Below are 13,863 nucleotides of genomic sequence, written 5' to 3' on the forward strand. Positions count from 1 at the left end.
CAAATGTTTTCACGATCTGTATTATTCCCGTCCGGTTAAAAATCAGCTCCCCTCTGGTCCCGGCTCTCCGCGAGAGCCCCGCTTTGCTGTCCCCTCCATCCCATTCGTCCTCGCCGTCGCCGTCTCATTGTTTCCATTATGATCGGCCGTAGATTCCCATGGAGCAGCGGACTTTTCGAGCGACGACGATCGCGTTACGGGGAAGACAAATCTACCGAGATTACATTAGACGCGTTGCGAAACTCGCCGCCGCGAGCCGTTAAATAAATACGAGCCCGGTGAGATATCGTCGGGAAGACCGTTTTGCATCGACAAAATGCGACTTCGGGACCCGCCGCGCCGCCGCCTGCGCCGTGCGTCGATAACTATTCCTCTCGATAGTGGACAGAGCGGGATCCTCGACGATTTCTCCCGGCGCTATCGAACCACCATTTTTCGAAATCGCGTTTGTTATTTGACACCGATCCCGATCTCGTATCTTCGAGAATTCCTTTGTCGAGCACTCTTTCCGAATTTTATTTCGACTTATTAAGCTGAGCTGCTGACTTGTTGAACTGCATTTTACAGACTGCACGCTGTTCAACCCTCAGAACTCGAAGCATTTTTTGACGTCATCGGTGACCCCAATTTTCGAATCTTATTTTGGGCCAAAGAGAATTGTAAATTTTTATGAATTTCTCATCATTTCGACTTATTTTTTGCAGTTGTCCTTAACAATTACTAATTTCAATTTCCATTTTACTGGCTCATGTCGGTGCAGAATATTTCAATTCACATTCTCAATTATTATCCGACTTGTCCAATGATTTATCCAATATTTTTATTGAAGGTATTGGCAGCCCCTTGGGAGGCCTCCCCATCTAAGGGCTCCCAGAACACCTTGGTGGTCATGGAAACAACTTGAGGCCCTCCAAGGGCTTGGGTGGTCCTCTGGGTCCACGGAGTCCTTCGAGGGTGTTGCTGGTCCCTCGGAATCGGTGGCGGGTCCTTCGAGAACGTGGGTGGTCCTTGCTGCCGAATAGAAAGGCCCTCAGAGGGCTTGGGTGGTCACCCGAAACCACTGACGAGTCCTGCAAGGGTGTTATTGTCCTTCCGTAGGGTTTTTCGACCCTCCAAAGCCACTGGCCCTTTAGTCTTAGTCTTTCAGGGCCGTAGGAACTACTCTCTAGGATTTGGTAGTCGTCTTATCACCAGTCTGCGGATCTTTATGCAAAATAAAAATTGCAAGGATCTGGTGCCTAGGAAAAATTTCTTTCGCATAGATCGCAGTTCCACCACCAAATAATTTCGCCCCGAATTTTGCTGCCTCACCATTCGCCCTTTCATCCCGCGTTCCCATGTCGCCGGTTGATCTCGCGAAACGTCCATCGCCCGGTGCATTCTCGGATTCGTCCGGGTCCGACGAAATACGCCCGGCACGAAATGCAAATTGGTGGGCGTGAAGGGAACCGCGGCTCGCATAACGGGCCGCGATTAAACAAAGCGGCCGGTTAAACAAAGAGGCTAATCAAGGCCCACCCTATGGTACTTCCCCGCTCAATTTCAATTCCGCAGGCGGAACGCTTTGCTGTCAGCGAGCAACGAACAACGCGAAGGGCAGGGTTGCGCGCTGCCACACGCTGACGTCCCAATTCTCCTCGCGTTCTTTCTATGCCGAGGGATTCGGCTTTGTAGTGCCGACAGTTTCGACTCACTTTTTTATGTTTTTTGTTTCTCCCCCTCCTCGCCGCTCCGCCGTACCCCTTCGACCGGGGTTTAATGAATGTATTCGCTGCAGGGATTTGCGCGAACCACCGACAGACACGCTCCACCTACGCGCTCGGCTCATTGTTCCCGAAAAATGTTCAATCGAAGTTCGTCAAATACAATTCCCTCGGCCGAGACACCTTTGTGCATCGACTTCAAAGTCTCGTCACAGTTTTTTTTTTCCGGCTGGGTTTCGAGCCGAGCTTGTTATATGGGAACCATGCAAATTCGTTTGTGGTACAGATAAAATAATTTTGCGGACGGAAATTGAATTGTTTTCGAATTAAATTGGACATTCTTCGATGGACTGCTGTGTCATCAGATTGAACAAGAATAGCTCATCTTTGCGAATTTATTGCAGGAGAGCTGAGTGAGGTAGAGCTACAAGACCTTCTATAGTGTGTTCAGGCATGATTTGTGTTATGCACAAAGTTTTTTTGGTAGATTAATTTTGTTCGGTTATGGCTAGAACATAAACATTACCAGCATAGATTGTAGGAAGGAGCCATTGGCAAAAATTTCTTCCTTAAGTAAATTTAATTATGTTATCTTTCTACTGTTTTAACTTTTACCTATATAATGGGTTTAGGAAAATTAGTGTCTTCAATATCAGTAACACCGTAAGGCTATGGGAATAACGGGGCCACTCGAGGGCTCGTCAGCGGCAATATTTGGTCAGGTCGAAATTTATGGGGAAAGGGTGAGCCCTCGGTGCATAAAAGGCTCGTTAGGGTTAGGGTGAACATCCCCCAAGGGAATTGCGGGGGATGAAATCCAGCAAGTAGGGTTAGGAGCCACGGTCCACGCATAAATCCAGTCCCGGTTCACGTGCCGGTGGCTTCAATCGCTCACCTTACGGGCACGCGTTGTTTATTAATGCGTTTGCTCGCATGAACGACCCTGCCCTGATCTACCATCGCGTATTTATGGCTCGGTGTGCTAACGCCGAGTGATTTATCCCGCGGAAACACCGGCCGCGAGACAGTCTGCCGACTTTCCTGGACAGAACCCGCGATTTCCTAAGAGGCTGCGCTATAGTGACATTTAGGTGCCGTTTACAGAGCACGGGCTGACACGTTCTGGAAATTCCCCGGCTGATTGTGTGGGTGGCTTGCTCGCTGATTAACTGGGAGTGAGAACGCGCGGTCCCTGCTAATAGTCTCGGGCGTGTTTCATTGTTAGAAATTATTGGAAGAATTCCTTTTGTACGCCCAGAATGCGGATTTTGTGCATTTGAAATTGCAGAAAAAATTTAAAAAATTCACAGATGTCAATATATTATTTTTCATCTGGAAAATGTCGAAGGAAGTTAAATACTAAATTGGAAAAACAGTAGAAGAATTGACGATGATGTGATTCTCGACATATTAAAATTATCAGAAGAGGAAATGTTTTACTTAACCAAAGAAGAAACATTTTTTCATTTTTTGTTTGGTAGAATTATACAATTTTTATTGAGCATAAAGACCCGCAGTCTATAGATCACGGAACACGTGTAGTCCTAGCTGGAGACTTTTAGTGTACCCCACGAGAACTATGCCTCCGCCGTTCGACACACCATGGGACGTGCCGCCCCCCTAGCCCGAAAATTATTGATAGTCGAGGGTCGCGAGACAATGGCAGATTTATGCTACTTGTTTACGAGCACGTAACAGCAGGCCGGCCCGGTGTAAATGGGACATTACAAATTGTAACCGCGATCGAGCCGCGCGTCGACTCGCTAACCGTGGCCATTAATTCAATTATGTCTCTTTCTTTGCTACCCCATTGTATAACAGTTATTGTTAGATTCGCTGGGAATGGCCGGGGCCGGAATTGCTGCCCCTTTTTTCCCCTGGCCGCTCACGATATATATCGCGCACCGTTGTCGATGATAAAAGTGTGAGAGGTGGTATAGTTAACCTGCTAACCGGCCGGCGTGTATTTTTCTCCTTTTTGTTGTTGCTTAGAGTGGAGATCGAAAGTAGATGCGATGCAGATAAACGAAAACGATCTGGCGCACCTTGTTTGACATTTAGTACTGCTATGATGGAGTTCCTGCTATTACTGGACTCTGGAAAAATCATTAGGAGACAAATACTGAGCGTGCTTCGGTGTAGTTCGGTTTCTATGAATTACATTATTTTCTCAACTATTTTTATGCCATTTGCGAAAAATTCTATGATTTTTAATTAAAAGTAAGAGACGATTAATTAATTAATTAAAAGTAAGATTACTATTACTGATCTTTAAGTGTTTGTAACAGAGATGGAAGCAGTTATGCCACTGTTTGAAACATGGAAATGTAAAAAAATATAAGAATTCTTTTTGTTGACTGACACATTGCCTGCACACTAAAATGAGTGGAAGGTAATGACAAAGAAGCAAAAATAATGTTATAATCTGGGTATACGCGAGCTATACTGAATACCAAAGCGGACAAGTGGCGTGCGTCGTGCTGCAGCGGCGCACCCGCGATGTGGGTGCATTATACCGGGTCGCGTCGTTACGCCGGACTGCATAAACATTGCAGTTTAGCGAGGGCACGGACGCGAGGAGTAACCATTATACACAAGCATGATCGCCCACGTGTTTCCGCCCTCGAGCATCCGTGAGATCCGAATCGAGATCGCGTTATCAGAGGAAATGCCGCCGAAATTATGCTATCAGCCGCATTCACAATCTTTTCAAATCCACGGAAATCATTCTGTACCGTTTCATTGGTCCACGGTACTTCAAAATTGATTTCTTATTACTACTTTCAAAATTAAACTACTACTTTCTTATTACTACTTAAGAAATTTTTTAAAATTTACTCTTTCTCGAAAACTTGTCCATACATCCGCCTATTTGAACCTGTTCTATTTTTACAACGATTTCTTAATTTTTCTGAAAATAACACATTAAAGAAACGTCCAATAAAACTTATCGAGTAGAGATTTGTTAGAAACATTGTTTTCTTTTTTGGGGACAAAAAGAAAATGGCGAAGAACATTCGCCGAATTTTGCACTGGGAGGAAACCGGTTTAGGAGTTTCTTTGATTAAGCCGTCAGTGGCAGATCCAATAAGGCTCTGCCAGTGTCGAGGATTTCCTGAAAGCAGAAAAGATCCGAGAGCGAGGAGGTCGTAGGATGCTGCCGGAATTAATGTTCCTCCCTAAAACCGTGCGCGGGTCTTTGGTAGTCGTCCCGGGCGCTGCCATAAAATTCAATTTATTCCCCCTTGTTTGTTCTCACCGTTGGGGGAGATCGGCGTCGATAACAGATTCTCCTGGCGTAGGCCATGATTCCATAACAATATGGAAGAAGTTGGGACCGTTACTTCGAGCCTGTCCCCTCGAGTCGAGCGCTTCCCGTTTCCGGAACCGTAGGCTCTCGCGCGTTACCAGCTTCTGAGAATGCGGAAAACCCCCATGGGCATTACGTAATTCAGGAATGCCGTTTGGCAACTAGCTAAATCTGCTAACAATGCATACGTTGCGCCCGGTTCCGTTGCGTTAACTTTTGAACCTTCTCCGACAGAAGAGGAACGTGTGTTTGGTTGAACCGACTGACGATCTGAACCCTCTTACAGCTTCAAATCTTAATTATTATTGAATTAAGTACCGTCCATTGATAATATAGTTAATAATTTTCTTGTTAGCCGTGCTATGTGTAAAATAAATTCAATAGTACGTTTATAAGTGATTCTAGTGGACACTAGGAGATATATTGAGCAATACTGAAGCCTAGCCTAATCAGGTCTGGTAAGAATTTTCTCAAAGTGAATCTATTTGAAATAACAAGTCAGAAAGAAAGAGTATAAATTTTTCATACCACGCTTCGTTTCGAAAATATTCGAGTTCGAAAGTTTAATATGCAAAAGTCACTGTTCGCTCGTGTAAGTAGAAACAGCCAGCCGTGAACAGACACGCTAGACGATTCAGTGGTACGTGCGCTGTACAAATTGTTAAGCTCATTTATGTATTTCTGAAACTGAGCATTGTACAACAAAATTTTATTACATACTCCCCGCCTAATATTTCACGTAGACTTATAAAAAAATTATAAAATATTTTTACCTTCACTTGAACATGAACTATGGCTCAAATATGGCTCAGACCTGGGTACAAAGCAAGCTGATTCCAAAAATAGAGAGTTGTTCGATTAAAATATCCAAATCTTCAACAAGTAGAATTTTAATAAAAATATAGACTTGCCTGATTGTTTACACCAGGGTTAATAATTTAATTTGTCTTGGAGTCCAATTTCTTGTACGAAGATTAATAATGTAGAATACTATTATATTTTTGGGGGTTGAAATTGATCCACAATGCTTTGTTCTCGATAATAAACGAAATTACACGCGTGACATCAAGATCGTGATAAGCTAACGACACTCTCGAGATAATCATTCAAGCATCGGTACAATCGCGGGGAGATAGGAACACCGTATCGCGTTACTGTGGCAAGCACTTGCTCCTGCGAGGATGTAGGAGTATATCATGATAAATCCCAACAATACTCGAGTATCTTGTTTTACGTTGCCCGTTGATAGTCGATCATTCTGAGCGAGCATCCATCGAGTTGGTGAAAGTGGTCTAAAATTGTACCGAACACCCACAATCCACCATTATTTCACTCGCGTTCTCGATGCTTTTTCAATTTCTGACCAGTACATCGACTTGTCCGACGACTTACGTAAACATACAAACAAATCGCGAACATTACGCGTCTAATTATATAATATTTATATTCTGTCTTATTGGTAGCGAACAGGTCGGTGATGTTAAACGAGCTTCGTATGTTCATTGCATAATAAATGCGTTTAGCTTTATGTAAATCTGCGCTTGCTACCGACAAGCTAACTCACGTGTATAAATCATGGCATTCGCAACGTGAGCATTTATTGGTAATGCAAACAGATGCCTCAAAATTTAAAAAATATAAATATACGTCAATAAATTTCTCTCATAAATAGTTTCGAAATATGAAAAATTGAAAAATTGAAATAAAGTTAGTTAAGTTTGATCGGACCTACTGTTTCTCAGCTGACATCTACTGTCTTTTTGGAAGAAAATTGCATGAAGTAGAAATGGGAGTGCTTAAATAATTACAGAATCTGTGGAATCGCCCAGGCCCTATAAAAATTGTTCAGGGGATAAGGGCTCCCTGTATATTTAGTCGCTGATGAAAGGGTTCCTGTGTTACAGGGTCGCGGAGACGTCGCCTCGTTGGTCCGGAACCTGCTTGGCCCGATTTACGGCGATGGCGTTATCAATCTACTGATACGACAGGCCCGGGACATCCTGGTCTGCGCTTATCACGGCAACTTGGAGAACTTCCTCAGGACTTATCTCTCACCGGCCGCTTCGCTGATCGCGGAAGTGAAGACCATCGCCTCCGAAACGGTGAGTCTCTGTGTTTTCTCCTTTCGACACACTTATGTACAAAAGTATAACACGCCCATTGTGCCATCAAGATCAACACCAAAAATTCCCTGAAAGATTTGGGGGCAATTTTCATTTCTAAAACGATTCAACAATCTCCCAAATAAAAAGAAGGGAGTAATATTAATTTTCTGAAAATTCAAGTTCAGACTCTGCCATCTACATCGAGGTTGATACGCAGAATGCTGCACCAAGGAGTAATTATCCGAGAGGATCACGGTTTTCTAATTATAATACGGTTGTATCGGAGAGTACGTCTTTTTCCCCGGTTATGTCTGTATGACAGCTCTCGGATGCACGTGAAAACTGGTCGCGGCGGAGTGTCCGCGAGGCAGAAAATGTGAAAGAGAGGAGAGAATGTCGTTCGCCGGACGGATTGTTCCGCGAAGCGATTAAAGTAATCAGTCGCGTGCTCACGTCCAAGTATGGCCGGATACCTTGGATCCAGTTCGCGGACAGTTGCGAAATCTGAGTTATCGCCGCTCGTCACGATGACACGGCCTGCTATTTATATAATGCCTGACCGATTTAATCGCCGATGAAAGCAACCGATCGAAGCACCGGGAAGAGCGGACGTTCGTTGCTCCCTAAGCGTCTTCCGGGGATGCTTCTGCCGCTGCTTTTCCACCTAACTTGCCTTTCCACTTGACCTGACACCACATTTCCCATTAAATCCCGTAATTCATTAATTACTAGACTGCTGGTCTTTGCGCAATCTCCTATTCTCATGGCTGACTTTCTGAGCATCGAATTCCGGGAAAGTCTCTATCACTGATTGGAGAATTCATTCTAAGAAAATTGAACTGAGAGTGCTGTTACACTTTGTTAGATATTATAAAGAAAAAGGTAATTAAAGCCTGCGAAGTCCGATAAAATTGTAGACGCGCCTCAAAGATTCGTATTTCCTAAAAATACTTTTATTTTATCCAGTACGGTCTAATTTGAAAGAGGGATCAATGAAATTCAAAGCAGTGAGAGTACTCGAATAATTTAAAAATATTGTTGTATTATTTTTGAGTTATTCAGATGATTACAGTGTATTCTACAAAGCATTTCACAACGTTCTTGGCTTTCCGAAATGAAAGAAGTCATCGAGGAAACGGAGCTCGCGAACAAGCTTTCCGTCATTAGCATAAACGCCCAAAGGGTCCGAGTTCGAATTCCAGAGCAGGCTCATAAAATATTCGATTAGGCTAGGTTATATCCACTCGAACGACTCAAGGTCCGTCACGGTAAAAGCTCGCCCCTCGCGAGGACACTCCCACTGACAGTGCTCGCCATTAACACCGGGGAATTCAATTAAGTCTGGGCAAGAATCCACGAACGGAAAGAGAAAGGGAGGGAGAAGGAGAACGAGAGAAGGGGAGGGAGAGAGAGAGAGAGAGGATCGTCGTGGAGAAAGGCAACCCTTCTCTCTCACGATTGCCGCTAATAACCCCTGTAGTTGCGGTTAACCATCTCCCATGCTGCAGAACGACATGGGGGGTGGCGACGACGCGTCGAAGCACGTGCCCTCTCGAGGGTTAATTTATTTAAGTCGAGGGCTCAGCCAGCGGCACGAGGTGTCTCGAGAGGGCATTCCGACCTAACGTCGCAAATTTGACTGTACTCACCGATTCGTGAACGTTAATTAAAGCTCGCGATGAATGGGGTCGGCTCGGAAGCCCGAAAATCGCCGGCGCATGGACAGCGGAGGGTTGATTAGGCGATTCGGAGGATTATGATTGATCCGTGATTTCGGGCCTTCAGGAATCTGACTGCGGGAGCCCTGATTCAGTTATTACGGTGAGAGCATTACTGGATTATTTTTCCTTTTGGACTTGATTGAAAATTTTAATGAAATGTCGTGGGGGTTGTTGGGGTATTGTGGTCCATAGGAAGCGATTTTTGACAAACAAAAAAATTAGTGGAATTAGAAGGCCAGAACGTAATTTAATAATAATTTTTATTAACTGCTAAAATATCTGTACATTTGAATGTGCTTACTTTCATTACAACATGCACCCTTTCTGGCATACTTCTAATTGTTTTGTCGCATCCATTATTCGGAGTGTTAATTTTTCCAAATATACAGAATGTTTTATGTTGTTGTGGTGGAAGATTTTAACGTATAAATGGCCCTAATTTTATGGCCAGGGACCGCAGTAGTAAAATTGGTCCAACTTACGTACGCGTTCAGAGGATTCTGTGTGAAATTTCGAAGATCAGAGGATCCTGCAGCAACTGGTTGGTCAAGTTCCAACGCAGCCGGTAAATCTGGCGGATACCTTATAGAATACACTGTTTCCCAGCATCCCGGCGATGATGTCTCTTAAGAAACCCATTTTAAAAGGGATAAAAGGCGCAAGGCGAGAGCACACGCGGCGATCGGCACCGCGGAGCCCCTTCGCACACGTGACCGCCATTAAAAACACCTTGAACGTTCCCGGTAACGAGCAATTTGACTCAAGTATCCGGGGGCCGCGGTTAATTCCTATGTTTAAGAGCCGGTTGCGGCACGACAATGACCATTAACCCGGCGCGAACTAGGCGAGCCGAATGAACTCGTTAGCGGGTATCGTGTTTCCATAATTCCGGCCGATACGGGCAATTTTCATGGCACCGGCCACCGTCGACCGTTCACGGCTGTTTCTTCTATACATACACTACGTTTGTTAACTCCTCGCGCTTTTGCGCTGATTCTGTCGATAGGGATCCAACACTGTTCCAATTTCCTTTAAATTATCTTGAAATTCCTGCAGAAGCAATTTTATGCAATCCAGCAACAACAGCATTACGGAAATGCATCTACCCTTTCCTATCCGGGCTCGTGTACAAGGTCTGAATAGGCTAGCAAATATTTTTAATATTTAACCCTTTGCACTCGACGCTATTTTCATTCCAAAGCTAAATTTTTCTCCCGTCTTAGAATATTTTCATTTTATTCATACGAAACTGATCCGATTTCCACGTATAATATTTAAATGGTTAGTGATCTGTTAAATACAAATTTTGTAATGTAACAAATATTTCGTAATAATTTTTGTAATTTCCTTGAAATAATGCCACAACAATTTCTAGCGGTGCTTCAGAGTCACCGCTCGAGTGCCAAGGGTTAATTATAAGGTCGAGCGACTGGCAATATGTATAAATTTATTCCGGCATAAGGTGACGCTTTTTATTCCGCTTCATCCTCTTCATCCGAGATACGACGAAAGCCGGTCCCGAGCCGTCGCCTTATATCGAAAGAAAACTGTAGCGAAATATCGGGGTGGGTCAGAAATAACTCCGGGCTAACTTATTCGAGTCACACAATGCTGAAGCAAATTCTGAAATAAAGGGAAACTTCTTCAGACTGCCAAGGGAATCGTATCCGCAAACCCTGATCACCTAAATTAAATTCCCGCGGTCTCAACACGGTTCCGAGGCACAATAGAATTTACGGACGATACGTTGCCGATAAATTGCCGGCCAATAAAGAAAACGATGCGCTCTCGGCCACACGACAATTTGGCAGATATGGGGCAGCGATGTCCACCGGTGGAAAGCGGAGCGAGCCTCTTCCCTCTCCCACTCTGTCTCTCGGTGTGTGTTCCGTCGCTCGTTAGCGCAGAATTTCTGAAAGTAGGTAGGCAGAGAACCGGCGCGTTCTACCTAATATAGGCGAGCGTAACCGAGCGGATCGCCGCGCGTCGTCGTCGTCGTCGTCGGTCGACGATCGCGCCAGGCCCCGACGAGAAAGATCCGGCACTGTCGATCTGGAAATTTGTCCCCTGTCCCGGGTGAGCTGTTCGGGGACGATTCGGGATCTCCTTCTTTGGGAACGCCACTTTGTTCGCGTCAACCGGCTAATAGAATTCAACCCGGCAAAAGTATTCCTACGGGCGCAGCGTCCGAGCCGAGAGATGGGAACCGTTTTGCCGCCCGGGAAACTGGTTTGCCGGCAACGGAATTATAATAGAAACGAGCCTTGCGCCTTGCTATTTTGAAGCCGCGGTAACGCGGAGCACTGGATAGCCGGGATTGTTTTTTTTTTTTTTCAGTTGGACTGCGCGGAAATTTCTGCGAGCTCGAAACAGACTTGGAAACTGCGGAACCATTTTGGTCTCTGAGATTTTTCTCGGGGCTATTTGCTTCCTCTTTCTATTTTTAAAGAATTCTGAAGAGTCCCTCTTTTTAGCTTTAAAGAATTCTGAAGAGTCCTCTTCCTATTTTTAAACAATTCTGAAGCATTCTCTACTAGCCATAAAGAATTGTCCTCTTTCGAGGAAAATCTCAAAGCCGAGGAAGCTTGAAACCCATCTTGGCAGAACCCGGACCCATTACACATTTATTTCGCAATGAACTGAAGGGTGTCCAGCTCCGGAGTAGTGCCATTTAAGTCTTCCTGAAATATGAAAACGAGATTGCCGCTGAGAAAAATGCAGCGTCGATTAGGTTGACAGGGGGCACGGTCCCCGGCGCAGCAGAAATGATCGTTAAATACGAGCGGCCCTGAGAGATAGTACGTCGAATGCGTGCCGAGAGTGAATTACCTAACGGACAAGTAATTCGATAGAGCCAGGTTTGGATCCAATTAAATCCGGTGTGTGCGGCGCTGGGACTCGTCGCGCGATTCGTGTTTCGCGATTTCCAGCCCGGCCCAATGTTTACACCGATCGTTGGTTTACGGCGCATCCGTAATCGGCCCGTATCAACATAACCGATAACAAGGCTGCTCTCTCGCCGTAATACTAATAATTTCGCGGCAAGCGATCACCCGCCCCGCCGTCCACACGAGGATTGGATGATTTACGAAACGAGCTCTCCTCTCGAAATTGCGGGACGGCCCGAGGCGACATCGTTCTCTTCTGTCTCCTCTAGTCACTCTTCGTGATCTCCGTTTCGACGTTTCTCCCGTTCCTCGAAATTATTTCGCACCGCAACGAAAAATTATTCCCGGACTTTCTACTCGGGAGTGTATCAGCCGTCTCGCGTACAAATTACTATTTCCATCACCCGGTAGCTTCTAGGTGGTCTTCCAGGTTCCATTCTTCTCTTCGGCTGCTTCGTTCAATTTTAGTGTCATGCATGTTCTTTGGGCAAATCTTTCTAAGGATTTTTATACAAGAAATTCCTGGAAATACCAACAAGTATACAAGAAAATTCCTCTTTAACGGCCCTTGAGGACTTGATGGGGGTAGAAAACCTCCTCAAGACGACTGGACCTAACAAAAGACCAAGTCCAGGTTACAAACAGAGACACAAGTAGAAACACAGATCAGGAGGAATGGCATAGAGCAAGGTAGACGAAGGTAGAGCAAGGTAAAGGCAACGCGCACGTAGCTCCCTGATCGAGAGGCCTGCCAGGTGGCCAGGAACCACGGACAGCAGGCATCCACGTAGTCGGTCCTCAGGGTGTGTATAGGTGGACGGTGTGGAACGGGACTGGCGAGGCACCGCCGCCAAAGAATAGTAGTAGGTGTACCTAAGATAGTAGCGGCGGGAGAGAGAGCATGACCATCGAAGACACCGGTAACGGTGCCTCGTCCGAACTGATTGACAATGATTGAAGGCTGCGCCGGGTTTCGACTACGGGACTGCGCGGCCAGGTTCCGGCGGGTTCCTGTAAACCACTGATATATATTTCTGTCGTCGCTATCCGACCATCTTCCTTCGCTACGGGGACTTTAGAACCTGAAGCATAACTGCTCTCGACGATACGGACTGGTCCCGCATCAGGATTCAGCTCTTCAGGATCAATACGAGCGAATTTTACAGTCTGACCGACTCGGATGGTTGAATTTACATTGTACAATGTTGAAAATACATTGGTGCGCAAGATTGAAGCATCTCGTCGAAGATTGTCTGGGTCGATGATACTCAAGCTACTATAACTTGGTCATAAAAAATCGTACCAAAATCAGTATTAGCTCGTTTCAAAGCATGAATCCTCTAATTTCAGAGTCCTTAATTAGTTTTTTTTTCAGAAGAGTGCCTGCATCATGAGGGGTAGTGGAAGATCGTAAATTGCTTTCTGCTTTTGAGCATTCTTCAGTGGGGGCTGAAGAAAATTCGTACAAAAAGAAATCGTACATGAAATTTTTAAACAGGATTGTAAAGGGGAGACTCTAATCTGCAACCTCGCGTTGATTTTACATCTGTACAAAATTTTCTAATGTCGCCAGAGTCGATCGAATTCGAGCAATTTCGTCGAAAGAAAAACTGATCTCCCACGACGGAAGTACGTTTTTCGAGAGAAGGTTCTAAGCGAATGGCGATCGAATTAGGTGCATTCAATTCATTTCTGTGTCCGAACGAACCTGTTGAAGTGCCAGAACAGCTCAGAGTGGACCGCCTCGAGCAGAAACGGGAAAATCGACGGCGACAGCCCACGCTCCCCGTATCGGCCGGTTTCTCGATCATCTCGATCCCGGCTCACGTTGCCATACCCGCTCCTATAATTTTCGACTGATTAAATTAACCCGATCTTTCCTCGATACATCGCGATAACTCGCTCGCTAGGAGAAACAGATCGATGACCGAGTTCCGTGACGATGCGACTCTGAACGTCCGAGCGCGTGGGCGACGCTCATTTAGAATATTGGGATTCTGCGAGGGAGAGAGAGAGAGAGAAAGAGAGAGAGGGAGACTCGATCGGTCAACCCAATCGTTCGGAAAACGAAGGATACCGTCGGCGAATCTAGGTTGAAGACTAGATACCGTAGCCTTCGGAGGGGAAAGAAAAAAC

General features: G+C 45.3%; 1 protein-coding gene across 6 annotated transcripts in view; it reads left to right on the top strand.

Moving 5' to 3' along the window:
• LOC143357013 (uncharacterized) overlaps positions 1 to 13,863 on the top strand; it is a 410,515-nt gene that overhangs the window by 79,436 nt on the left and 317,216 nt on the right. For all 6 annotated transcript variants that reach the window (XR_013082750.1, XM_076793133.1, XM_076793135.1 and 3 more), the window contains one exon: positions 6,918 to 7,115. Coding sequence is in view for 5 of the 6 variants with exons in the window: in XM_076793133.1 (XP_076649248.1) it covers positions 6,918 to 7,115 (198 nt within the window). In the remaining variant the exon portion in view is untranslated. The remainder of the gene's footprint in view (positions 1 to 6,917; positions 7,116 to 13,863) is intronic.

The sequence above is a fragment of the Halictus rubicundus genome, chromosome 9 (genome assembly GCF_050948215.1).
Source record: "Halictus rubicundus isolate RS-2024b chromosome 9, iyHalRubi1_principal, whole genome shotgun sequence".
Taxonomy (NCBI): domain Eukaryota; kingdom Metazoa; phylum Arthropoda; class Insecta; order Hymenoptera; family Halictidae; genus Halictus; species Halictus rubicundus.